Source organism: Pteronotus mesoamericanus, unplaced genomic scaffold (genome assembly GCF_021234165.1).
Source record: "Pteronotus mesoamericanus isolate MK-2021 breed Mesoamerican mustached bat unplaced genomic scaffold, CSHL_Meso_final scaffold_85, whole genome shotgun sequence".
Taxonomy (NCBI): domain Eukaryota; kingdom Metazoa; phylum Chordata; class Mammalia; order Chiroptera; family Mormoopidae; genus Pteronotus; species Pteronotus mesoamericanus.
In genome coordinates this window covers 14219063-14245473 of record NW_026555329.1, presented here as the reverse complement: position 1 = coordinate 14245473, position 26411 = coordinate 14219063, and the positions used below count along the sequence as shown (strand labels likewise).

Below are 26411 nucleotides of genomic sequence, written 5' to 3'. Positions count from 1 at the left end.
TCTATTTAGTCACTATATCTAGAAAATATCCTGAGCCTTTGGTATTTTGCCATTGGTATTTTTGAAGAATACAGGCCAATTATTTTATAGAATTTCCTTAATATGTTTTTTTTTAAATGTTTTTCCATGATTAGATTCAGGTTATGTGCTTTAGGCAGGAATATCACAGAAGTGTCATTGTATTCTCAGTGGATCATATTAGAAAGCATATAATGTTTATTTGTCCAGTTACTGCTGATGTTATTTTGATTACTTGGTTGAGAAGGTATCTTCAAGGCTTCCCTGTGGTAAAATTTTATTTTTTTCTGTCAGTTAACTTTTTTCCTTTCAAACTTCTTTTTAATTTATTGGTTAATTTTAGACATAGGAAGGGAGAGAGAGAGCTATCGATTTGTTGTTCCACTTATTTATACATTCATTGGTTGATTCTTATATGTGCCCTGACCAGGGATCAAACCCACAACCTTGGTGTTTTGGCACAATGCTTTAACCAAATGAGCTACCTGGCCAGGGCAGTTAATTTTTTTTCTATCATGGCCATGACTGCCATAAAACAGTGTTTCTCTGGCCTTGCCTTTGCCTGCCCTTCTAGTATTAGTACTCCTCCCAGCTGATTCTGGGAATCTGCTGGACCTGCGGGACCTTGGGGACCTGTGGGGCCTATGCTGTTGAACCCATCCTCTTGCCTTCATATGAAGTCACCCTCTCTTGCTGTTAAGGCTCACTGCGGGAATGTCTCCTCTTTCTATTGCCCATTCATTTATTTTTTTTCAGTAATGTTTTTTGAGTACCTTACATGTACTGGGCATTCTGTAGCTTTTACACATGTAAAATAAACAGAATGTAGAAGTTGCTGCCTTTCATGGAGCTTAATGTTTTGTTGAGAGAGACAGTCAATGAAAAAAATGAAATAATAAATAAATATATTTCAGGTGATGATCTGGACAATGGGGAAAAATAAACCAGGACAAGGATTGCTGGGAATTCTATGGGTGCAGGGGGTTGAGTGGATAGGTAGAAGTTCGTATTTATAAAAGGTGACAAAGAAAACTGTCTGATAAGGTGATATTTGAGCAGTGACCTGAAGGATGTAAGGGAGAAGCCATATGAATATTGGGTAAAGAGCCCTCTAGGAAGAGGGAGTAGCGAGTGTAAAGATCCTGAAATAGAAACATACTTGGAGTGCTTGCGTAATGGCACAGAGATTGGGTATGGCTAGAACTGAGTGAGTGAGCTGCTTCGTGGTGGGACAGAGACTGGGACAAACCGGGTGAGGCCTTGTAGAGAATAGTACTGATTTTAGATTTTACTGTGATGGGTGTAGGAAGACATTCATGAGTTTTGATCAAGGATTAATCTGATTTGATTTATATTTTGAAAGGATCACTCTGGCTGTGGGGTTAAGAGTAGATGGAGGTGGTCTAACTGGGCCTAAGGTGGGATTTAGGGAGATGGTTTAGGGAGACCATTGCAGTGATCCAAGAGAGGAATAGGTTTTGAGGAAGATAGTGTAAGTATGGTTTTAAACTCTCTGGGCATGGTAAGATGTTGGGACTAGGGATATAAACTTGGGGCTAACCAGCCTGCAGATGAGCCACTGAAGAAAAAGGCACATCATGCCAGTTTTGGTAGGTGGCAGTTTTAATAAACAAAGGGACTTAGGAGGCTTGTTGTGGGCAGCACAAGGCAAGTAGTTTTCTGCACCCACTGGCCAGAATCTTAAAAGTTTATATTGCAGCCTTGCCCTGGCCAGTGTGGCTCAGTTGGTTGGAGCTGTGTACCATAGACCAGCGGGTCGTGGGTTTGATTCCTGGTTAGATTAGGGCTCAGACCCACGTTGCCAGTCTGGGGAGGGCACAAGAATGCAGTAGGTCAATGCTTCTCTCTCACATCGATGTTTGTCTGTCTGTCTCTCTTTCTTTCTCTCTCTCCCCCTTTCTCTCTCTTTAAAAGCAATGAAAAGATGTCCTGAATGAGGATAAAAAAAAATTACACCGAAGTCTTACCTGGGGTCAGCCACGTACACAGGAGGCCTTCACAGAGTTCAGTCCCATACCATGTCCAGAGAGCCTCATCAGCGTATTTCTATATCAAGTCTAAGTGCTCTGGCGATTTCTGGCGCAGGGAAACACACAATTCCAAGTACAGGGGAGGGAGTCGGAAGCCTTCAGCCGCCCAGGCCCACTTCCCATATCAACTGATGATGACCTTCCCCAACAGGCTGTTGCATTTTATTTTGTTACTTACTATACATTTCCTTTGTCACTTTAAAATAGGCTTTGTCTTTTTCTCATTGGCTTATCCTTTGCTTGTTGTGTATGTAACAGTTATTTTCTATCCTTACAAATATTTTTTCCACCCTCTCCTGTACCTTTTCACTTTGTGGTACGTTTCACTGTGTAGAATGTTCTATTTTGTAGTCACATTTGTAGATTTTTCTCTACTGCTTTTTAAGAACTTAAATGAATTTTCATCTAAAATTAATCAAGAGAAAGGGAAATTTTCTAAAGGATAATAGGAAGCTAGTGTTACTAAGGTTTGTTTGCTTTTTGAAAATTCAGGTGCCTAAATGACAGATTTCCATATTGTAATCCAGCCATGGAACTTTCCATTAAACATCTCATGGTTAAACATGAACTAATTGAATGCTTTATTTTAGAGAGAAACTGTTTGCTAATCAGAGTATAATACATGAACATTAAATAAGTTGTGGGAAATAGAGAACAGAGAGAAGGGAAAAAAAATCATTTCTAATAGTCCTAATAGCTAGACAACCATAGTTAGCATTTTGGTGTATTTATCTTTTTTCCTCTTCCTCCTTTTCTTCCTCCTCCTTCTTTTAAAGCATACTCCTTAAGTAATTATAATTGAGATACTTTAAAGTTGAGGTTCTGCTAAAAGATAGTACTCCAAATGTATTTTTAAATGTATGATTGTCTAATTAGTTTTCAGAGGACTCATTTCATCTAAATGTTGATAAATTTCTTTTCTTTTTGAAATTGAAAGGTTCCAAACTGTCACTTAGTATAAACACCTTTGTGACAAGGTCTTATAACTGACTTGTAATACTAGGGTACCCCTGACTGTGATGTCAGTTTTCATGATACACTGATTGCACCGTGTCTGAAGAAGAATGTCAGGTATGTGTCACAGTGCAAGACAAAGAATTAGGTACTGCACTTGCCAGCAATTGTCCTAAAGTTGAGTTGCTATGCAGTAAATCAGATCAGGTCAGGTCTACTAAGATGTGTTTTCCGCCAATTTGTTTATTTTTCATTCTGCTTTTAGTCTAGTCCTACACCATTTCTATTTCTTAATGTATGCAAATATATATCTGCATGAGTGTTTACTAGGTAGTAAAATTTTGTTCAATTCATAACCATTTGAGCTTACAAGTCAAAAGATACTTTGGTTCTTAGGTGCTTTAGGATGTATTTCTGACAGGTATCATGTATAAGGTCTTCTCTCACTTTAAAATCTTTTAGTGGATATTGTAATCAAAGGTTTAGTGACAGGTTTAAGTTTTTAAATGGCAACTTTTCTGTTTCTTTTTTTTGCCTTTCTGTACTGAGAGATAATTAGGATGGATATAATTAAGCACATACTGCTGATGAGGTAATTCTGCCTCAGAGATGCTGTTTGTCCAGGTATATAGCTACAATATAGAAGACTGCAGGTCTATTAGTCTCTTGTGACAAATTGAATGGGGAAAATTTCCACTTATTTGAACTATCCATACCTTTGTGTAATTAAAAACAAATTTAAACGCATTTTGTATTACTTTTCTTTAACTATGATTTGTTTAGGTTGCATGCGTTATTTAAAGGTTGATCCTAATTAGCCTTAGAAACATTTTCTATGTTTTACTCACTTGAAAACCTGATTAATCCATCTGAAATGGATTTTATGTTCATACATTTTTTATTTTATGTTTACCCATATTTTAATATAAAACTTTTTTTCTTAATCATATTGAAGATGCACTATTTGCATATTCAACTCAGAGTTAAAAAAGAGAATAAACCTTGTTTTGTGGTAGCTTAAATTCTGTTTTGCATGGAAGAAAGAAAAAAATGATTTAAAAATGTATTTAGTTGCTAATTAAAATAGATTAGAGTGGATATCCAGAGCTATAACTTTGGTCTAGAGCTGAGTAAACCCAACAGGTGTAGCAAAAAAAATATGGGAAAAATCGGCAGGTGGTGGGCAAGGAAAGAACTTTGTGAAGGTGATTACACTGTGTGGGCTCTTTCTCAGGGGCGGTAGAGCTGAAGAAGAAGTATGTGCCCACTTGCTGGTTGTTCTTTGAGCTTGCATGATACCGGTCTTCCAGCTTACAGGTAGAAATTTTCTAGGAGAGGATCTTAGAAATCATTCCAGAGGTTGTTCCTAGGTGGTTAAGTCTCAGTGCAAATGTTTGCTCTGTGTGTAGTACATCTTAAAAAACCAAAAACAAAAAAACAATTGAAATGTTGCTTTATTCTAAAAAAAGTGAACTTCTGTGATTTACCTTGATTTTGGTAAATGAAAAGAATAAAATGGATAGCTCCTTCAGGGCTTTATTATTTGCATGACTACAAATGAAAGAATTTTCTTCAAAGGGAACATTATTTTGTAAAGAAAAAATTTTTTCCGTGTACTATTGCATACCCCTTTGAGAAAGCAAGGTGACTATTTTTTGTTTTATGATTTTTCTTTAAATACAATATTTTGCTTTGGGGACAATCAATAACTGCTCCAAGAAGGAAACTGTTACTTCCTTTTACTTTTATGATCTACCGGTGATGAAGATGATGATTACCTACAATTTAATGATGTTAAAGAAATTAATGGATTTTGATTACCTTGCTTATCTTGTATTCTGTAGTCTAGTTTCTTTAAAATCTTTTCTTTGGCATTCTTTTATATGACTTTTACATTATGTTAAGTTTCACTACTATAAAGCCATGGAATAGCTTAAGGATGACAATAATTTTTGGATTTTTTTTGAGGCAGCTTATATAAATGATAGCTGCAAATCAACTTTTAGTTTTGCCTACTAGATTGTTTTAATTATAGCCTGTATTGAATGGTAGTAATGTATAAATAAAATACTTATACATGACTCTTGACATATTAATAACATCTAGTAAATTAATGTTATTTAAAAAATTATTTACTACTTATATGTCATTTTTTTCTTTCTGAGTGATTGTTTTATGTACTTGATGTGAATAAAGTACATAAGACTTATGTACTTTAATTTGGGTATCTTTGGTGGTTGTAAGGAGGCACTCCAATGTAGGTTCTTTTTGTCTACTAAGTGTATAGCCATGTCAAATAATCACATGACCTTACAGTGGACATGTAAACTAACCTAAGTAGTGAAGCCTTTTGAGAGATGATAATTATATGTTTCTCATAGTGATTTTTCTAATGTCTTCACTTTATGGGAGGTTACCCTGGGTGCCCTTTAGACTTCGTCACTAAGACCACCTTGCTAGAATCAACCAGGTGGAAAGAGTCTTGGGAAAGTTCACACTTGGCTCTCTGTAGAAGCGACATATCTTGAGAGGTCATAAATGTGTCTTAGGAGATGAGAAAAAATGCTCAGGCCTAAAAATGACAAAGGCATACATCTGAACTAGAATTAAGTTGTAATCTATTGCACTACTGTATGTGGAATAAATTGTTTCTCTGAAGGATGTTTTAATATGAGGGCCACGTCTTCTTTTACAGAAGAAGAGAAATTGGATTATATAAAGTTGGTGTGTGTCAAGCACCATTTAGGAAAAATAAAATTATTTAGGAGTCACTATGGTATCACAAGAAAAATGGCATTTGTTGTAACCCATCACTAGTACAGTGTAGTTTTTTATAGCTTGGGTGAAATTATCTCTCAACTTTTCAATTTCCCTTTATTGGATTCTATGATTTTCAGTCTTCTGATGGTGCCAATACATTCTTCTTGGTATCTTTATACTGAGAAAGAATTATTCATACTGGATGTGACATCACTTTCTAGTGAGTTAGGTTGGTTTGTTGGATACTGAGAGCCTCTTCAACACTGAGTTTGTAGACACAATTGAGTTTTTGGAATTTTAATGATGAGAACCTGATCTTAACAAGATGTTGACAGTGAGGTCCTACCTGAATTTCCTGTTGGCTTACAGCTTTGAAGGTAGATCTAATCTACCTTCTTTAAACCTCAAAATCAGGGAAAATATTTTTGATTTTATACAAATTTTAGACAGATTTGGAAACCCAAATAATAACTTTAAATATTATTTATAATCCCAGACAAGCATTTTTTAGTTAATAAAGAAATTTTTTGCTTTTGAGAATTGGAAGGTAGTTGAAGAATAACATGTCCTACTTTAAAATGTAAAGAACTATGCTAAATAATGTTTATTTGATATGTTCATGAGTTATCTTTAAATATTTTTATCACATTAACTACTATCAGAATACAAGTTATTAGTGTATGAGAAGAGGAATGTTTTCATTCATTTCAGTTATGAATACATTTTTACAGAAGATTGAATTAAAAATGTTTTTAAAAAAAAACCCTTTTAGCTAAAGGTGGCTCATTTGTGAATGGAACTCAGCTTGTCTAACTCTAGTATGAACTGTTCAAACGTTTTATTGCCTTTCTTTTCCTTTAACTAATACTTACTTTGCTGTTGCGGTTCGATGACTTTGTGTTTTAATCTGCCACCTCCAAAAATAGATCAGAGACTTTTTTGTTTGTATGTTTGTTTTGCATGAAAAGTGGTTGTATATGGATGTGTGCATGTGTGTATTTATTTATTTTAGTGTCCAGTACAAAGGACAAAAGGAACTCAAAAAATACTTAGTAATCAACAGTTTCTAGACTCAGTCTGATTTTTTTTAAGTGAAAATTCATATTTAAGTATTTTTAAATTAAAAAAAGTTTTAAAGAACTGTACATTTTTCCCCTCCTGCAATGATTTTTCCATAGGTCTAAAACTATTTTAAAAAGTTGTTTATTTTATGGCATATACTATAGTAGGTAAAAAGTACTTTTTATAAAATGATTTATCTTTGTGTTTTGACTTTCATATTATTATTATAAACAATTTTTTAGAATTTTTTCCTGTTTTCTTCCTTCTCCTTTTGTGATTTTATAAATTTAAGTTTAAAAAACAAGTTATTTAATCATACTTTTTCTTTTTTCCTAGGTTGCTATGGAGTTGATGGAGAGAGTGACTCTATTATGAGTTCAGCTTCTGAAAACTCCACTGAACCTTGGTTTTGTGATGCATGTAAATGTGGTGTTTCCCCTAGCTGTGAACTGTGTCCTAATCAGGATGGAATTTTCAAGGAGACAGATGCTGGAAGGTCGATGTCATAATTCTGTTGGGTTAACATGCCTGCTTTATAATGTGTCTGCTTTTGAATACTTTATTCTTTTACTCTGATTTTCTGAGTTGCACTCTTTCGTTTTATTGCATTTTTGTATCTTCTCGGCATAGAGTAAACGAACAGTAGACTAAAGGTCAGAGTGGCAAGGAGGAAAGACCATTTATTGAGCGCCTACATGCATCTTTATACCCAGCATCCTATTTAATCCTATTATTAGCCCTACAATGATACAGGTTATAAAGTTTCTGATTTTATAGGTCTAGTATCTGAGGCTCAGATCATTTAAGTAATTTTAATTTTCTCAAAACCACGAGCTAGTGAACAATCAAGTTTGAACCCATATCTTCATTGATTGATTGATTGATTTTAGAGAACGAGAGGAAGAGGGGTGGAGAGAGAGAGAAACATTGATTTGTTGTTTCACTTATTTATGCATTCACTGGTTTATTCTTGTATGTTCCCTGACTGGGGATCAAACCCTTAACCTTGGTATATTGAGAGGATGCTCTAACCAAATGGGAACTTCCTGGCCAGGGATGAACCCATATCTTTTTGTCTCCAAGAATATATCAGGGGACAGAACCCATGTGGTGAATTAAAAGGGGAAGCTTAAATTAAAGGATTATTAAGCTATGGTAAAAAGTAACTATAAGATATAAAAGAACTCCAAAAGACTAGAAGGATAACCCCTTCTCCCAGGCATCCCTTAGCTCAGACCTTGCTGGAGAAGGGGTAGTTGTAGCCCACTGGATGGCAGGCAAGTTTGCTGCTTTGCCTTGGCCAGAACTGATCTGTGGTTCTTGGCAAGTGCAGATGACTGAGCACAGGTGGCAGAGGGACTCAGGGCCCTATATGTGGTGTCTGTGTTGTGCAGGCCACAGAAAAGTGGTCTCTAGGCTAGGCCTGCAAGGTCACTGAGGGACGATGCATGTGGCTAGGGCAAGGCTGTGGCAGATGTCCTCCTCCTGTCCTCTGTCCCTGCTGAGAAGCCCTTTCCTCCTGCAATGTCCTCCACCGCTCTAAGGAAGTTTAACGTCATGCTCACTGTAAAGCAGAAATGCTTGCTTTAGGGCTTCTATCCATTATTGCAGATTAGATATGGAAAGGTGGATTTGGAGCTTAGAGGCAGTAAATTTTTAAGTAGCACAGAGACCTCTATGTTTGTTCGCTATTATATTCACAGTCACCTGTATTATCTCATTGAAACAGTTGTCATCAGAATAGTGTGATATCTTTCCTGTTTTTCTTAGGAGACTACCATCTGAGATGGATGACAGAAATGTAGGGTAGTTGCTAACATTTTGTATTTTGTGGATTACCACCCACACCATCTCTCACCCTCACCCCTCCTTATAAGAGGGGCACTCAATATTTTATTTTACCATATAAAGATATTTCAGTATTTTTATGAAACTTGTTTAAGATTTTAACAAGAACAAAACAACCTATATAAATGATCACCATCATTTTTCATATTTTAGCATTGGAAAAGATAGGATGCATTCTGTTCTGAAATAAAGGATAGGATTTAAAGTTTAATAAATGTTACTTTAGTAAAGTAAAAAAAATATTTTCCTTACTTTTCTCATTTTTGCCTCAATTAGTACGCAGGCCCTTGAGAGATGTTGCCATATAAAACTGTTGGGATATGCTCTACTGTGAACTCTTAGAGAACCCTGTGTGTTGATTTCTAGGAAAAAAAAATGGCTAAACTTCTTACCTCTGCTTTCTCATTTTTGATCCAAAAAAATGAAATAAGTATATGACCAACAGTTTGATGCATTGATGTGAATCTGTGGTCTATATCATAGACATGGGCATGTTGGACTGACTTTGGCCTGGACTTAGGGAGTTTAGTATAGCATTTCAAGTGTGTGCTTTCAAGATGGACTACCTATATTTATATTTCTTAGTAACTGTGATTTTAGTCAAGCGATTTAACCTCTTTATGCCTCAGTTTCCTTACTACTTTGGAGAAGATTAAATTAGACGTTTTTTTTTTTTTTTTTTTTTAATCTTTAGAGAGAGGGGAAGGGAGGGAGAAAGAGAGGGAGAGAAACATCAGTGTGTGGTTGCCTCTCTCATGCCCCTATTGGGGACCTGGCTTCCATCCCAGGCATATGCCCCGACTGGGAATTGAACCAGCGACTTTTTGGTTCACAGGCCGGCACTCAATCCACTGAGCCACACCAGCTGGGGCTAAGTGAGATGATTCTTATAAAATAATTATACAGTTCCTGGAACATAATGGTGCTCACTGAATGTCTTCTTAGTTCAGCTGCTGCTGCTGCCACCACTGTTACTACTGCTACTACTAGTGCTTTCTTTCCTTTTTTTTTTTTTTAAGATTTTATTTATTTATTTTTGAGAGAGGAGAAGGGAGGGAGAAAGAGAGGGAGAGAAAAGTCAATGTGTGAGAGGTACATCTATTGGTTACCTCTCACATGCCCCCAACTGGGGACCTGGCTTGCAACCCAGGCATGTGCCCTAACTGGGAATCAAATCAGTGACCTTTCGATTCACAGGCTGGCACTCAATCCGCTGAGCCATACCAGCCAGGGCTTGTGCTTTCTTATTAACAATATTATTCTACTTATTTAAGGTAATCATAGAGTACCAGCAGCATAAATTCTTTCTGGTAACTCTTCAGTTTCTGAGAGTTGAACTTTATGGTGGTAAATTGTGGTAAATAAGTAAGTCAACTTTAGAAAAAACACAGAGCTTCCTTTCAGGGAGGGGGTGTTTTGTTGTTGTTGGGGTTTTTTTTTTCACTTTTTTTGTTAAAAATTTGAAAGTTTTATTGAAAACTTTAAAGTAGCCTGTCTCTTCATGCTATCACAACTAACAAAGTAACTTGTAAAGTTGCTTTAGAATGAAGAAAAGGGAGGCCTCTGTAACCACTTAGATTTATTGAGAGAGATTTGTATGGACTCCTGTGGACTATGTGTATATATATATATATATATATATATATATATATATATATATATACCTCCCTCAATTGTGCACTCTGGCAAAAGTTCTTCTATACTATTTGACCAATTTATTTATGTTTATGTTCATATCCATATGCACCTATAGACTAGTGGAAATTATAGGTCTTGATAAAGTTTGAGGGATGTAAGACTAGCTTGATTCAAGGCAACAAAAAAAAAGATTTGACAAGGCATTTAGTATTCCACCTTCACATAGAAAACAGGGAAGGAGGAAGAACAATGAATGGAAAGAATGAAAAAGTTTTGCAATTGACTCTATTACATGGGCTAATTAGACTTATTTCCCTGTTTCTGATGGTAGCCACCAATTCTACATATAAAATGATGTCCTTGAATGTGAGAAAGCCATCAGTATGTTCTGATCATTAAATTTATATTTCATTTGTTAGAGTATTTTACCCTGCCCTAAGTGATTTAATAAACCTGATGATTATCGGTAATATCAGACATACTAATATCTAGAAACAGCGTGTTAGGTACTATGCTGTAAGCAGTCACATTCATTATTAGACTCCCAAGCTGCCTGTGTGGTACTCTGTTCCTAGTAGATGCTGAGTAAGTGATTATTGAATGAATACATGAAAAACAGAAAATAACAAACTGGAAGTGAATTTGTTTTAAATGTTGTAAAGGCACTACAAATTCAAGGCATTTCAGAATCAAATTTGATTGATTAATATTGTTACCATTCTGAAATGAGTCTTTTGAGAAGTATCTTTCTCCTTAGCTTGCTTTATTAACATATGTGAATTTAAAAGAACTTATTAGTAGTTTCTATAGCAGAATAACCATTCTGACTCTTTGTTTTTTGGTGGTTTTATGTGATGCTTGTTTTCTGCTCCTTTCCCCAATCAACATCTGTCATCATAGCTCCAAGCAAAATGTATGGTAAAGTAACAAGGAAGATCATTCCATTTTGAATTCTTGATTTGTCTTAATTACAAAGTTCTAAAGTATGTGCAGCTAAACAAATGAACAAAATGCTATTTACAATAGGTATTAATAAGGACCAACATTGTCTCAGCTTTTTGATATGCAATTTTAATAAAGACTAATGTTGGCATCTTCTCACGAGTGGTTGGGGAAAATGATACACTTGCGCGCCAATCATACTGAAATGGTAGTTGAAGTCTGCAGTACTTTGTGTGCCTTGTACTAAAATATATTAAGAAGGTCAGTATGAAGTAAGCAGCCAGCTGTTGGGTTTATCAAAGATAAACTCCTGCAGAGTACAGCGGCACTTAACACACCAGTGGAGCATGAAAAAACGGAGCAAATTAAATTGAGAGAGCTGCTTGTTGAAGATGTGTATCTTTATATTGAACTCCACAGGACGCATTTGGGAGGTTGGATTAAAACATTCTATCAAGAGAAAAATCTCTAAACCTTGGATTTTCTTCCAATAAAAAAGATAATTTTTAAAGATTTGTAACTATTTTACCCAGTACCTTTATAAGAGGATTCTTAGTCTTATTTCTTTAAACCTCATAGTGCATCCCAAAACAGAACCATGTAGCAATCATAGCCTCTTAAGCTGTGATAAAGCAGAAATTGTTAATATATTCACAAGGTAAGAGAGATTTGCCATTTCATTTTTACCCTTTCTTACAGAAGTGATATAGATCTGTTTAAATTTCAAAATCTAGTGATCCATATTTTGTTTGGTTGTAAGCAAACAGAGATGGAATCTAATACATTAAACAAGGTTCAGAGCACTTAAAAAAAAGAATTAGAATCAACTTCTATATATTTTTTTGTGTACTGAAATTCTGAACATTCTTTGTTTAGTGTTGTAGCATCGTTCACACTTTAAAAAAATTCGTATGCGGGGAATAGAAGTTTTAGTATGTAGGTTGCATGGTAAAGAGATGAGTGAATGAAATATGACTCTCGTATACTATTATAACTGTTCGGTACAGTTTTCTAGCAATCAGTTTTAACCTGGGAAGATGCTTATTAAATATTGTTTTAAAATATGTCCTTAAGTATTATCCAACAGCTTTTAGAAAAACTGTAACAAGAACTATTTTACCTAATTACTACAGAGTAACTTCACAGTATTAAATTACGATCTTTAATTCTCAAGGTACTTAAAATAATGAACATGAATACTTTTTCATGGATATGAAAATGATATTTTGTTTCATTTGAGTAATGGTTTTGTGCAAATGTTTAAGAATAACAGGTAAGTGCAAATTGCAATGAATGTTAAGTGAGAGGAAATTATAGCTGTTGACTCTCAGCTTTGGCTAAGCAGCTGGAAACGTAGCGCTTGTTGTGGTCTCTTTTTCAGTAAATAAAAAGTATTCTATACGTGTTCCATATTCTTCAGTTGTACGTCTGAAATTTTGAAATCTGACCATAGAACTCTTTCAGTAGTTATCTGAGATGGTATATATTTTATGTCTATTTTCCATGGGGATATTATATAAAAGGGGTTGATGGCAAAACGTTATGTTCTCTCCTTATAGATGGGTTCACATTGTTTGCGCTCTGTATGTCCCTGGAGTAGCCTTTGGAGATATTGACAAATTGCGACCAGTAACACTAACTGAAATGAACTACTCCAAATATGGTGCCAAGGTGAGACAAAGTGTTTTTGATTGTCTGAAAAAGTTTTTATTAATTTACATGACTTTTTATTAATAGTGTTGACTACCTTCTTAGTAATCATGCCATTTGTATAGTATTTAGCATTAAATCTCTTATTATTTATAGTAATTTTCTCAGAAAACCAGAAATTTATGAATTCTCCCATGTATTTTTAATTTAGAATAACCTGTGGGGGTAAATAATATTGATACTACTGCTATTTCCCTGGCATTTAACACGCTGTCTGGGATATAGTGGGTTCTCAGAACAAATCTGTATTTTCAATTAGTTGGATCAAGTAAAACCTAATTCCTGACTTCATTTTTGAAGTGGAATTTGTCAAAATTGTGAAAAAGAGTACAGGAAGCACTTGTTATTTTATGCAGGTTTTGAGGACTAGTTTTATCACTATGAGTATATAATCTGCTGAGTGAAAGATTTCCAGCCTTGATTGTTTATAAATTATTTTGTATTGACTGACTTATAGGATTATAAATGGTAAAAATATCCACTTATTAACTGAAACTCAGGTATATAATTACTACAAACATTCTGGGAATACTAGAGCTAATTGGGCACCAATATGTTCTCTTTTCATTACTGTTGGGAAATTGGGAAGTTTCTTGAATGATATCAGTAACATATTAAAGGTGAAGTGGGGAACTTATAGGTAATTGGAAAATTTTGATATTGAAAACTTAGAAATTTGACAGTTTTTGTAATTATATTCAGAGTATCTGTTTTTGGGCTCTAACCACTCCCATGCCCCACCCTGCCCCCTGCACTTCAGTACTTATGTGCTTTAGTGTGTGTAATTTTTGTTTAACTATCTGCAGCTTACCCCACCAGAATTAGCTAAAAGCCCCAGGGAGAAAAGCAGGTCCAAGGCCTGAATTTACTTTCCTGGTCCTCAGGTAATTCTACAAAATCTTGTTATCTCTCTGATGCCTTTAAGCTATAGCTTAAAAAACCATTTGTCCACATTTTCTAGCTGAGCCACATTAATACAGATTACCTAGTTCACCATTATTGGAAGTAGAAGTTACCACTTTTTGATAGTGGCTCCATAATTCACAAGCACAGAGCTAGAAGAGACTAGCTTAAGTCATTTTTTTAATAGGTATACATTATTATCATAAATATAAATCTAGTAAAAAAACAGTGACTAAATATTACTTCATATAACTGAAGCCAGCAGGAACCTGTAGACTGAAGAATCATTAAGTGTCCAATTGTTAGCTGGGTTTTTTTCCATTTTTTATTTTATTTTGAAGTATTAGTAGGAAATGGAGTAGAACATTATGTATTCTCTACCTCATCTGCAAAATCAAACACACTGTTGTGAAATATAACAGGGGCAGCTCTTCTAGACCACACGGTCCACCCTTCTTGATCCTGATTATCTACTTCTCCCCTGTGTTCTCAGTTGCTTAGCTCCCTCACATTTTAAATGATTCAGGCAATTAAGGAATATTCTATTTTCCCTGATAGGTTGTTCTGTATTCTTATAAGTCAGGAAGTTTTTTGTCAGGACACTTTTCTTTGTATTCACTCTGAAATCCCTTGCTCAAATTTACCATATTACATTAAATTAGGCAGGGGATGTATTCTTAACAATTTGGTTCTGTTCATAGTAGTGACATACTTTAAATAATTTAATTTCTCTTTTTCTTTTCTGCCCTCTCCTCTCTCTATTCTCTCTCTTTTTTGGTATTATGTTTGGATTACTATTTGCTGGCATTTCATACATACACATTATACTACTGTTGGAAAAAGACCCTTAACGAGGAGGTAGAGCATCAGGATTTGGGAGTGTTTTCACATCAGCAGCCAGAGTCCTGTTCCCGCTGTTTTCACTCACTGCTGACGTAGACACTACCTGTTACAGTATTGTAACAATATTTTTCGTGCCTACTGAGTCTTTTCCCCCATTATGTGTTTCCCTCATGTTTAATTTACTTAGAAAACATTTACTAAATAAAACTTCCTTAATTGTCTATTGGCAGTTTTCCACAATTTAGCAAGTTTTTCTTCTATGAAGATTCTTCTATTACCAAAGCAGTATATATTTTGATAGATTTTTTCCTTCTCTGTAGTTAAGAGAGTTAAAAAAATAAAATAAGTAAACTTTGAGGGGATTTGGGATAATTTCAGCAGTTTATATTTTTATAGTTTTCCTTTTATATACAGAAATAATATAAATAATTGGTGATATCATGTACCTCTACTGATTTCAACAAATTGTTTACTTAAGATTATTTTTAATTTTCTTAAAGATATTTTAAAAATGCATGATTTCTTTCATTGTAATGCCTAGATCTTTCGGTGAATTTTCTTTGACTTTTTATTATTTTTCATTCATTTTTCCAAGCATTATTATATTGTTCTAATCAGTGTAGCTTAATGGTTAAAAGCATGTACTGTAAGGTATGATTACCCTGGTTGGAAGACTGTTCCCCAATTATTTCTTGTGTTATTTTGAGCAGATTTCTTAACCTGTCTTTACCTCAAATTTCTCATGTATAAAATGGGAATACTTACGGTATCTCATTCACATATTAGTACGGAATATTGGCAAATGACATTAATATATGTAAAGTGCTTAGGATAGTGCCTAACATATGATAAGCCCTCAAATAATATTATCATTATTATTATGTCAGTGGAACTTTGGTTTATTTGAACTACATAGAGAATTACTTTTTTCATGTAAACTCTTGGCTTGCCTACTGTTACTGTTTGTACAGATGTACACTATGGTTCACTGTGAGCATTTTGTGGCTGCTTTGTATGAGAATGCTATCTTCATTCTAGAGATATTTGTACACTGAGCACTTTCCTGTTACTCTATGGTAGGAATGTAGTTTCTGTGAAGACCCTCGTTTTGCTAGAACTGGAGTCTGCATCAGCTGCGATGCAGGGATGTGCAGAGCTTATTTCCATGTGACCTGCGCCCAGAAAGAAGGTCTGCTTTCAGAGGCAGCAGCGGAGGAGGTAGGTTTCTTTAAACCCATAGCTGTTGAACATGTTCATGAGGCTTCTCATGACCCTGTTACATGCTACAACAGGTATGCATCATCACTTAAACTTACAAGTTTATTCTTAAAGTCTGTCTAGATCACTGGTCTAAAACTTCAAGAGTAAACAATATATATGAGGTTTTGTCAAAGCAAGTCAGACATTTGAAAAACATGTTAAAATTTGGTAGGGAGATCTAATAGATGAAATGAAACATATTCCAGTGTTTTAAAAATGTCAGCATATTTTATATGAGAATCTGAAATTGTATTTGGGTAATAATATTGCTCTGTTACTCTCTAAATAAACTCATTACCCTGTCTTTATAATCTGCATTTCTTTTTCTTTAAAATTGTTTTTAATTCTTTATTTTCCCTCTAGGTATATCAGCTTTAGTTTAAGAAATCAGTTGTTTTAAAAATGTGTTTTGGAGATTCCTTCATATTCTTTCAAGGGGTCTGTGAGATTAAAGCTATCTTAATGATAATATGAAAATGGTATATATTGTTTTTATTCTTAATTCTCTCAACAACAGTGGTGACATCCAGAGATTATATAACATAACAATATAACATTTTTGAATGTAGAAAAGGTTTTGAGAATCAAGCTATCTTCTTTTATATCAACTATTTAGACATAAAAGTGATTTGCAAAAATGTAAAACGGTCACACTTTTCTTAAAAAGATTTGTGTATTACTGTGTTTTTCTCACATGATCAGAGATAGTTTGACATCACTTTGACTGGATTCCATGCCATTGGAAGGAGGAAAGAGGAAATTCAGAGTGGAGCTTTCTTTCAAAGACATGCTCTGAAAATTTCATACCTCGTTGGCTAGAACTTGTCACATGGCCATGTCTGGCTTCAGGGAGGCTGGAGCAAAATGTTTCCAGCAGGGCAGCCATGTATCCAGTAAAAACTCAGAGGGTTCTAACACTAAAGGGAAGAAAAGGGAAGAATAGATATTGGAAGCCAGTGGTTTTTACAGTAGTTACACTTGCTTATTATATCTGTTCTATTCTCTAAAGAAGATTAATCCCTTGCTCATGTTAACCTTAGAGTTAAGGTTTATTGTCCCTCAATCCAAAATTAACTGATTAAACCCCGCCCCCCGCAAATTACTTGGGCTACTTATTCCCTTTCAGATATCTTTAGACCAAAGATGACTGGTTTTTTTCCTAAATTAGACTTTGGCCCTAATGTTTAATTTACCTATGCAAGCATGAATTCTATCTGATAACTCAATTTCAACCTTTCCTACTTTAAAACAATGAATAATACTTCAAATCTGACCACTTGACTGAGGTTCAGTATAATCTTTATTTCCGTTTAGCATTTTCTGTTACCAAGGTTGAGAGCATGTCACGAGAAGGCGGGGGGGAGGTGGGGTGGTGTGTGTGTGTGTGTGTGTGTGTGTGTGTGCGCGCGCGCGCAATCTCCATCCTACATATTTTTATTTTATTTTTATAGCCATATGAAGTAGTTTCTATTAAGCCTATTTTACTAATGAGTTAACAGAGGCCCAGAGATGTTCAGCTACTTGTTCAAAGCTGCAAAACCAGTAAATTATAGAGCCAAGATTTATATCCAAGGTTTTATATTTCCAAATTCTGTGATCTTATCCACAGTGCTATATTATGACATCTGTGGGTGTCACACTACAAAATTGCATCATGTTTCTTTTTTAAAGTTAAGGACATTTTAGATTTTTTTAAAGTTATTATCTATCTTTCTATTCTCTCTCATTTGTTTCTTGTGTGTGTCATTATTTCTCTTTGGGTTGTAAAACCCTACTTTACAAAGAGATCCCTTTACTATACCATAGACAAAAACTATATGAATAGCTTATCTATATTTCTCATCCTTGAGATTACTTGTCATTTTGTTAGCATTCACATTGTAGATTACTTTTTTCGGTTGTGTATTTTGTAAAATTTTCTATTTTTGATAAATGTCTTTATGTTTTGTACCCTACTCTTCATGAATAAAAAATGTTCCCTTTGGGCTAGTGCCATGAGAGAAGGCTGTGAGAAAGTTGTGTTTTCATTTATGGTTTCTGGGTTATATAAAGAATTAAAGGGGATATCTCTGAAGTGTTTTATTGATAGGCCTTTGCCTTCTTAGCCCGTTTTTATCCTGTTTAGACTCTGTCTATGCATTGCTAGCCAGTTAAAAATGTCTCACTAATCTGTGTTGGCTCGTTCTGTATTTTCTGAATATATTGTTGTTTTATAACATTAATCTATATATTTATAACTTTGATGTTTAATGATAATTTCTACCTAAAATTATTAAAATGCTACTTATTTTAAACAAGATTTTTTAAGGTACACAACTCTAATTAGATATAATACATAAAATTTAATTTCAGTATTTTTAAATCCACGAGGCGCTTTAAGGAAAAAAAATTGTTAAGGGGACATTGATATACAGGGTTAAGGGTCTAAAGAAGCAATTTTTATCGTTGTGTATATAAATTACTTTTGCCATTTGTTTTAGAAATAACCAACACTGTTGGAGAATATTTTAAAAACTATCCTTTGTGTTAAATTTTTTTAAGATCCTTTGGAGTAAAAATGTTCACTTTCCCCTTCTGTTTTTTGATATAGGATATAGCAGATCCATTTTTTGCTTATTGTAAGCAGCATGCAGATAGGTTAGACAGAAAGTGGAAGAGAAAAAACTACTTGGCTCTCCAATCCTATTGTAAAATGTCTTTACAAGAAAGAGAGAAGCAGCTATCACCAGAAGCACAGGTATGGAACTTATGCCAAAACTCATGTTTGTTCTTTTGAGGTTATATATTTCAGATCTCATGTGTATTTGCCAATGACATATAAAACATAGATATGAAATTTGGTTAGTTACTTAGGAAATGGATTGCCATTAAGTTAAATGGTGAGTATAGTTTGTGGCTAAATATATTGCTCCCCATCTAGTCAACAGAGCAGCCATTTATAAAGCATGTTTCCTCATACACTGAATAAATGTCTTAAAAGAAGTTATTCTATCAGTGCAATATGTTGACCACAACTTTTTCAGGATGTTCTGATGTTTATTTATTCAAAGGATTTCATCAGTTCTCCCATCATTTAAAATGCATTTCTATTTAAATTAAGTAAATTTATGAACACTATTCCAATTATTAAAAAGAGAAACTTCAACTTAATCACATTAATTTGTGACAACCCTGATCACAGAGCCGGACTATTGTTACTGAGGGTAAAACTAATTTACTGTAACCCAAGAATTATACAGTACACCTTAAGAACCAGTATATCTTACTGTGGATATATATAACTTGCCTTGAGAGAGGGGATTCTGGCTATCTTTACTTGCTCTAAGCATGGAAGTAAAAATTATAAGGAGTATATTTTACTTTAATATCTTTTTGATTTGTATACTTTATTTTAACAGGCAAGGATCAATGCCCGGCTTCAGCAGTATCGTGCCAAAGCAGAACTAGCTCGATCCACCAGGCCCCAGGCCTGGGTTCCGAGGGAGAAACTGCCCAGACCACTCACTAGCAGTGCTTCAGCCATTCGTAAACTGATGCGGAAAGCGGAACTAATGGGGATCAGTACAGATATCTTCCCAGTGGATAATTCAGATACTAGTTCTAGTGTGGATGGAAGGAGAAAGCATAAGCAACCTGCTCTCACTGCTGATTTTGTGAATTATTATTTTGGTCAGTATAGACACCGATACATGCACATTTTCAATAAGAACAATTTGCTAATGGAAATATTTGATATGCTGTCAATTTTTAATTTATTACCCATGCTATATATATCAAGCAAAGGCATGTTTATTTTCCTAATAAGTTGTGAGTTATTGTAAAATGCTAGGTTCATGTATTTGTGAATAGAACTAAAAGTATTTTAAGTAATGTAGGTTTATCCATGTAATCATCTCTGTGGTAGTTTCTTCCTTTGTGTATTTTGTATATTAGCTTTTATTTTCTACTAAAGTAAAATTGGATATTTAATTTAAATAGAGAGAAATATGCGCATGATTCAAATTCAGGAAAATATGGCTGAACAAAAGAATATAAAGGATAAATTAGAGAATGAACAAGAAAAGCTTCATGTGGAATATAATAAGGTAAGTTGTCTATAAAACAAACAATGTAATATATCTTATTGATGATTTCTTTTGGTGATTTTATAGCATTTCTATTTATGTTTCCTTTTGAAATTCTTCTGAGTTTTTAGGTCCTTCCCTGAAACTCCTACTCCGCATTGTCTTCATTATCATCTCTAACACCTACTGAGCACTTGCTATATGCCAGGAACAATTTTGAGAACTTTACATGTATTCATTCAATTCTCACTTCAACTTTTTAATGTGGGTTATGCTTATTGCTCTCATTTTCAGGGGAGGAAACTGAGTCTTAAACAGGTGAAGTAATTTGCTTAGAGGCTCTTGTAGGTTTTCAAGTCATAGAGCTGGTGTCTGAAGCCAACCTGTTGGACGCAATTCTGTATTCCTAACCCTTGTACTATGGAACTTCTCTAAGTTTGTAGAAAACTTAAAAACTTATTATTAATGTACCATTTTTCCCACCTGTCATTGAAATCTTATAGTTCTTAGCTTTTTCTGATTGACTTATTTCACTAAGCACAATATTCTCAAGGTCCACGTCATTGTAAATGGCAGTTTCTCGTCTTTCCTAATGGCTCAGTAGTATCCCGTTGTGTATTTGTGAGTTGTGGGCACACAGTGCAACATATAGATCTAGTATCATAGAAATGTATACTTGAACCTATATTGACCTTATTAACCAATGTCACCCCAATAAATTTAATAAAAACAAATAAAATAAAATAAGATAAAATTACTATTTTTATCTTGAATTGTTTTAAAATGTTACTTTTGATTTAAAAAAAAATACCTCCCAATTAAAATTTTTATTCTACCTCTTCATTCTAATGATGAGGGAGCTCAAAAAGAAAGATCGTATAAAAGCAAATGTGGCCAAAATGTTAGGTAATAAGTAATGTGAACATATAAAACTGGTATTGATTTATTGTTAGATAACATTTTGAGTGATAAAAACTTGGTCGGAAGAAATATCTCATAATTTGCCACATGGCAGTGAAAAGAGTACTGGAATTAAATTCAGAAGACCTGGGGCTTCTTGCTGGTTCTGTGATCTTGGTCAAGTCACAAAAACCCTAGGTTCTTTAGTTTTCTCACTGGGATATGGTAGAAATGCATTTTGATAGTCACAAGGATTAATGAACAAAATGTGTGTAAAATTATATAGTAAACTATAGCAATATAAAAATGTAGGTATCATTGTCATTAGTAAAAATGCTACCGTAAAATAAAGTGCTTACATTTTGTTGAGTCTTCTTAACTAATTGGACAGCCCCATGTCTCAGCGGTATTATGACTTAAATGCATTATAACTATAGGGGATGTAAACATAGACATTCTTGGATGTATATTGATGAATTGCTTAAATTTTCACATTTTACTACATGTTTTAATGGTGTACTAATTTATATTATTTGCATTGTAGTTGTGTGAATCTCTAGAAGAACTACAAAACCTGAATGGGAAACTTCGGAGTGAAGGGCAAGGAATATGGGCCTTACTAGGCAGAATCACAGGGCAGGTTAGTTTCTTTCAAATTGCTCCCTCTTCCTCTTCTTGTTCTCTGTATTATTTTCAAAAATCAGATCTGTGATACAACTGTCACTTTGCTAACTGAATAATTCTGTGTGGATAGGGCCAAATAATCCTCTGGGATAATGATTTCTGCCTGAAATACATCTAGAGCATTAGAAGCTGCCTACTGAGAACCTGTAGCTTAATTTGGTTGTTTTAACAGCTATCTTGTTTGCAAAATTTTTTCATTTGCTCTAAGTGATTGACCTGTCATTGGGATGAAGTTAAGATTTGAAACACGAGTTAACCCCTCCTACTACATCCCCCCGCACTGCAATTTAGCAGTTTTAGATTCTTTGTCCTATTTTTTCCTGTCGTGTTCTTAAATTTAGTTGGGTTTTTTGAAATGTAAAATTTAAAAGGCAAACTTGAGAGATTTGTTTTCATGTTGATTATGCTTTTGAGCTGTGTAAGAAATGGGTTTAGACATTTTAATGATAAAGTGTAGTTTTTCCCCTTTAGTAGGTATTATTGTAGTTGTGAAAAAAATTGCTTTATCCTTGAACATTTTTAGCCTGTTAAAGTTCTTAGTGTTGAAAAGAAGAATCATTGCCAAATGGACTTCTTTGAATTGTTTTAGCACAGTGTATATAATTCATAAATTAATAATTCATTCAAGTAATTTCAGTTATATTTTTTAAGGATGATGGAGACTCATCGTGGTCCTTTTACTATGAAACTAGTTTTATTTGTGAAGGATGATATTCAAAGAACAGATAAATCTCATTGTTCTCCTTTCACAGGTTTATAGAGTCAAATTCATCATACAATGCATGTAGACATAGTTTAGGAAGTAATGCATGCTGACATGTATTGTTCCGTGCTAGCTTTGAAGATGCTTTTGTGAACAGGGTGCATGTGGCTTTTACCGAATGACATAATTTCCAAGATGAGAATGAGTACTTATGCAGAATTGGCCTTTTTTCCTATTGATAGGTGGCCGATGGATTTTTGGAAGATTATGGTGTTTTATATTTTATATTTAGAGAAGTTAATGTTGAATGCAAGCCTATTATTAGTTTATTTGCCAAGCTAGAATTATCTTTTGGCTTGATTTGCAGGTGTGTCTCGTAAGAATCTTCTATAAAAGGGCATTTTCATTTATTAAATGACTTAACAGAGGTCCACAGATTTCCTTGTGCAAATATAAAATACACAGCAGAGGTCGAATTCATTTGTACTGCTTGCATGACACTTTTTTCCAGTTGGTTGAACAGACGCCGGCCCACTGGGCCACTGAGAAATGACTTTGATAGATGGTTGCTGTCTGAGAAGCCAGCACACCACCGATTAGTAGAAACCCAAAGAGAATCTCATTCTCTTTGTGGAGAGTTTGGTCCAATAAGATAATTTTTCTAATTAACCTATGGAGCACCAGTGTAGTTGGGATGTTGAGGAAAATAAACGGCTTCAATATTCTTTTTGTCAAGTATACTGTGTGTGTTTTTAAAATGTTCTTAAATGCTTGTCCTTTTCTTTCACTTTTAAAAGCTGAAGTAGAAGTTTAATTTTCATAAGGTTTTAGTGTTCCACTGAAAATCGATGGAAGTTTGTAATCATATGTTTCTAATGGAAGTAACTGTGAAACAAAAACTCATTTTAATCCTTTTTGCTGGTGTAAAGCTGGTAAACATTTACCCCTCACTATCCTAGCACTTTCAGTTAACTTGAATGGCATAGAGAGGAAAATGTTGCTTTATATGTCTTCTTTAAAACAAAGTAAACTGCATTTGTTCAAATCAATAGAAGTTGAACATACCGGCAATTTTGCGAGCACCCAAGGAGCGAAAACCAAGTAAAAAGGAAGGAGGCACACAAAAGACATCTACTCTTCCTACAGTACTTTATAGGCAAGTAATAAAATTATGACTGATTAATATTGTATATTTTTAAATTATATAACCTTTTATGCATAAGATTCTTCAAGTATTTGAGAATGAATTGGCCACATCAGAATTTAAGTTACATGCATTTAAAGTTCATTTTATCAATACCTTCATCAAAGATGCTTTTCAGGTTTTATGATAGAAGAGATTATTATGCCTCTCTTAATAAGATAAGTGAAATGATTTTTTGTGTCCTTTAAGTAACTGGGGAAATATGTGCATAAGCTTTATGGAAATGAACAGTCCTATTTGGAGAATTGGAAAGTGACTTTAAATATTGTAGATGATTGTTTTTATAAATAGTTAAATAATATATTAAATAGGCATTTTTATTTTATTTGAATGAGTTGTAGAGTTTTACATGTGTTTTTAGGTAATGAAGGGTATTATATATATACTCTGGGGGAGAATGAAGATAAGTTTTAGATTTGAATGTCTGAACTTTTTTCTCTTTATTCTGAGTTGTAATAATTTTGTTTTCAGAAGTATTAATGTTCTTTCATTTTTGGCTCAGTATTTTACCAATGTTCACCATTATAGTAATTTTATAGTCAAGACTTCTTTCCATACCTTAATAGGTTACAATTTGTTACAATTAATTAATTAATTAATTAATTTTTTTCTGTTGAATTTATTGAGGTGACACTGGTTAACAAAATGATAAAGGTTTCAGCTGTATAATTCCACAACTAATTACCTATATACTGTATTGTGTGTTCACCCCAAATGATTTTTTTAAATATAAATGATTATATTGATTAAATGAGAAAAGTTTAGAAGACACTAGTAGATTCATGTTTGTGTGGATATATACATGCACAAATGTGTATACTCATGTAAACATGCATGTATGCTTATGTAATACATAAACGTCCATCCTTTTTCAGAAATAGCAGCATTAGCAACATCAATCTTTATAATCACTTTCCTTGTTGAAGTCTCCTTCCATAGGTAACAGCAAATAACATCCTTAAAATGTGGGAGAACCCCACTAGCGTACTATGTGAAGACTAGCACATTCTCAATCCAGCTTTCCCGAAACAGAATTGGTTCATTTGGAACCATCAGCCATATCACTATGCTTCTGAGTTTCATCGCTAGAGTTCATTTTTATTTTTGGATATATTTTAGGTGATTTTTTTCTTACTCTGAGCAACTTTGAGACCAAATATTGGTTTTATTGTTGTTGTTTTGTTTGTGTGTATTCTTTTTTTTCTAGGATTATTTAAAGAATTCAAACATCATTGCTGTTTCTGTACAAATGCCTGTTTCTGTACAGGGACAGCTATTTTAGAGTCTCAGTGGCGTTTCCCTCAGCCTTTACATTCCCAATATAAAGAAACATACTCTAGATTTTCAGGTCATGGTGTGTATGCTCTCAGTAAAATTGCCTTTTTGCACAAGAAAAGTTAGATTCCTGAAAAAAAACCCCACCAAAATCCAAAATAACACTAACATCAATAGTAAAACACCTCATTCTCTACAGTAAATATCTATAGTATATTTTTAGGAGACAAAGTCTGATTTTGAAAAGAAACATTTTATATATGTGTGTGTGCGTGTGCTTTTTCAAAAAATATGTATATACACACATATGAAGCTTATTTACATGTTGAAGACTCTTTGAAAGATTTATAATTAATGGTAGAAAAGAAACTGAATTTTATTTGTAAAGTCACTTCTTTTGTAGTTTTAGTGAAGTAGAAAATAGGAAAATTTTATTTTAATAATTTATACTTTTAGAGAAAAATTGAGCTAATGTTCAATGCGTTTTCAATGATAATTAAAATTAAAATAAAGATGATGTTGAGAATAAATATCTTCTATATGCCCTTCTCTGAAAGGTTTGTCTCTAGGACTGTTTAAATTGATACTAAATCCAAGCTATTTTTCTATATTCTCCAAGGTATTTAGAACTAATAATTAGTTATTGACATCATGAAAAGATGTTATGAAAAAACTTTAGATTTCAAAGAAATACTAAGTTAATTGAAAGATTTTGAAATTTAAAAAATATACTATATGTTAATTTCAGTATGATAATTATTATTTTAATACTTTATTTGCTGCCTTTATTCAAAGTTGTGGAATTTGTAAGAAGAACCATGATCAGCATCTTCTTTTACTATGTGATACCTGCAAACTCCATTACCATCTTGGGTGCCTGGACCCCCCTCTTACGAGAATGCCAAGAAAGACGAAAAACAGTTATTGGTAAGTAAAATGGAGAGAGTTTAGGCGTTAGAATTGGGTTGGCTTCCTTTCAGCAGCGATGAAATGTTACATTGTTTCATAATAAAGTTTTGGGTACTTTTTAAAATTGATCATTTATAAATATTTTATCCAACTCTATTGGATATAATCAACAATTAAAAATTGTATATATTTAAGGTGCACAACTTAACAATTTGATATACATACCATTGTAAAATAATCACCACAATCGAGCTAATTAGCATGTTCATCACCTTACATTGTTACTGTTTTCTATTTTTGTGGTAAAAAAAATGCTTCAGACATAAATGTTCATTATAGTATTATATGAATAAAGCTGTAATAATTTTCTAAAAGTTAATTGATGCTATTTTGGTATCTTAGTGGGTTCTTAAAGCATGATTCTGTCCAGTGTTTTTATGGTTTTCTTTTGCTTTATTGTAAGAATTTCTCCAGTGCTTCTTTAGTTTTGAAATGGTGATGGCCAGAGGGAGGGTGGACCTGGTTGGGTGGCAAAGAGGAGGAAAAGTGGGACTTCTGTGATAGTGAAGTTAGAACAAAGAATTTGCCTCCATATTCATCATTTTATTTGTAATTTAATATTTTATTTCTAAGTTAGTGTTACTGAAGGCTTTATTTCTAGCATTTGTCATTTGTGCTAGTTA

General features: G+C 33.8%; 1 protein-coding gene across 4 annotated transcripts in view; it reads left to right on the top strand.

The window, feature by feature from the left end:
* The window catches only part of PHF14 (PHD finger protein 14), a 178235-nt gene that overhangs the window by 17579 nt on the left and 134245 nt on the right, over positions 1 to 26411 (top strand). For all 4 annotated transcript variants that reach the window (XM_054564333.1, XM_054564332.1, XM_054564334.1 and 1 more), the window contains exons 5-13: positions 7182 to 7341; positions 12833 to 12944; positions 15810 to 15947; positions 18580 to 18726; positions 19388 to 19658; positions 19968 to 20074; positions 21498 to 21593; positions 23393 to 23496; positions 25615 to 25746. In XM_054564333.1, the coding sequence (XP_054420308.1) occupies positions 7182 to 7341; positions 12833 to 12944; positions 15810 to 15947; positions 18580 to 18726; positions 19388 to 19658; positions 19968 to 20074; positions 21498 to 21593; positions 23393 to 23496; positions 25615 to 25746 (1267 nt within the window). The remainder of the gene's footprint in view (positions 1 to 7181; positions 7342 to 12832; positions 12945 to 15809; positions 15948 to 18579; positions 18727 to 19387; positions 19659 to 19967; positions 20075 to 21497; positions 21594 to 23392; positions 23497 to 25614; positions 25747 to 26411) is intronic.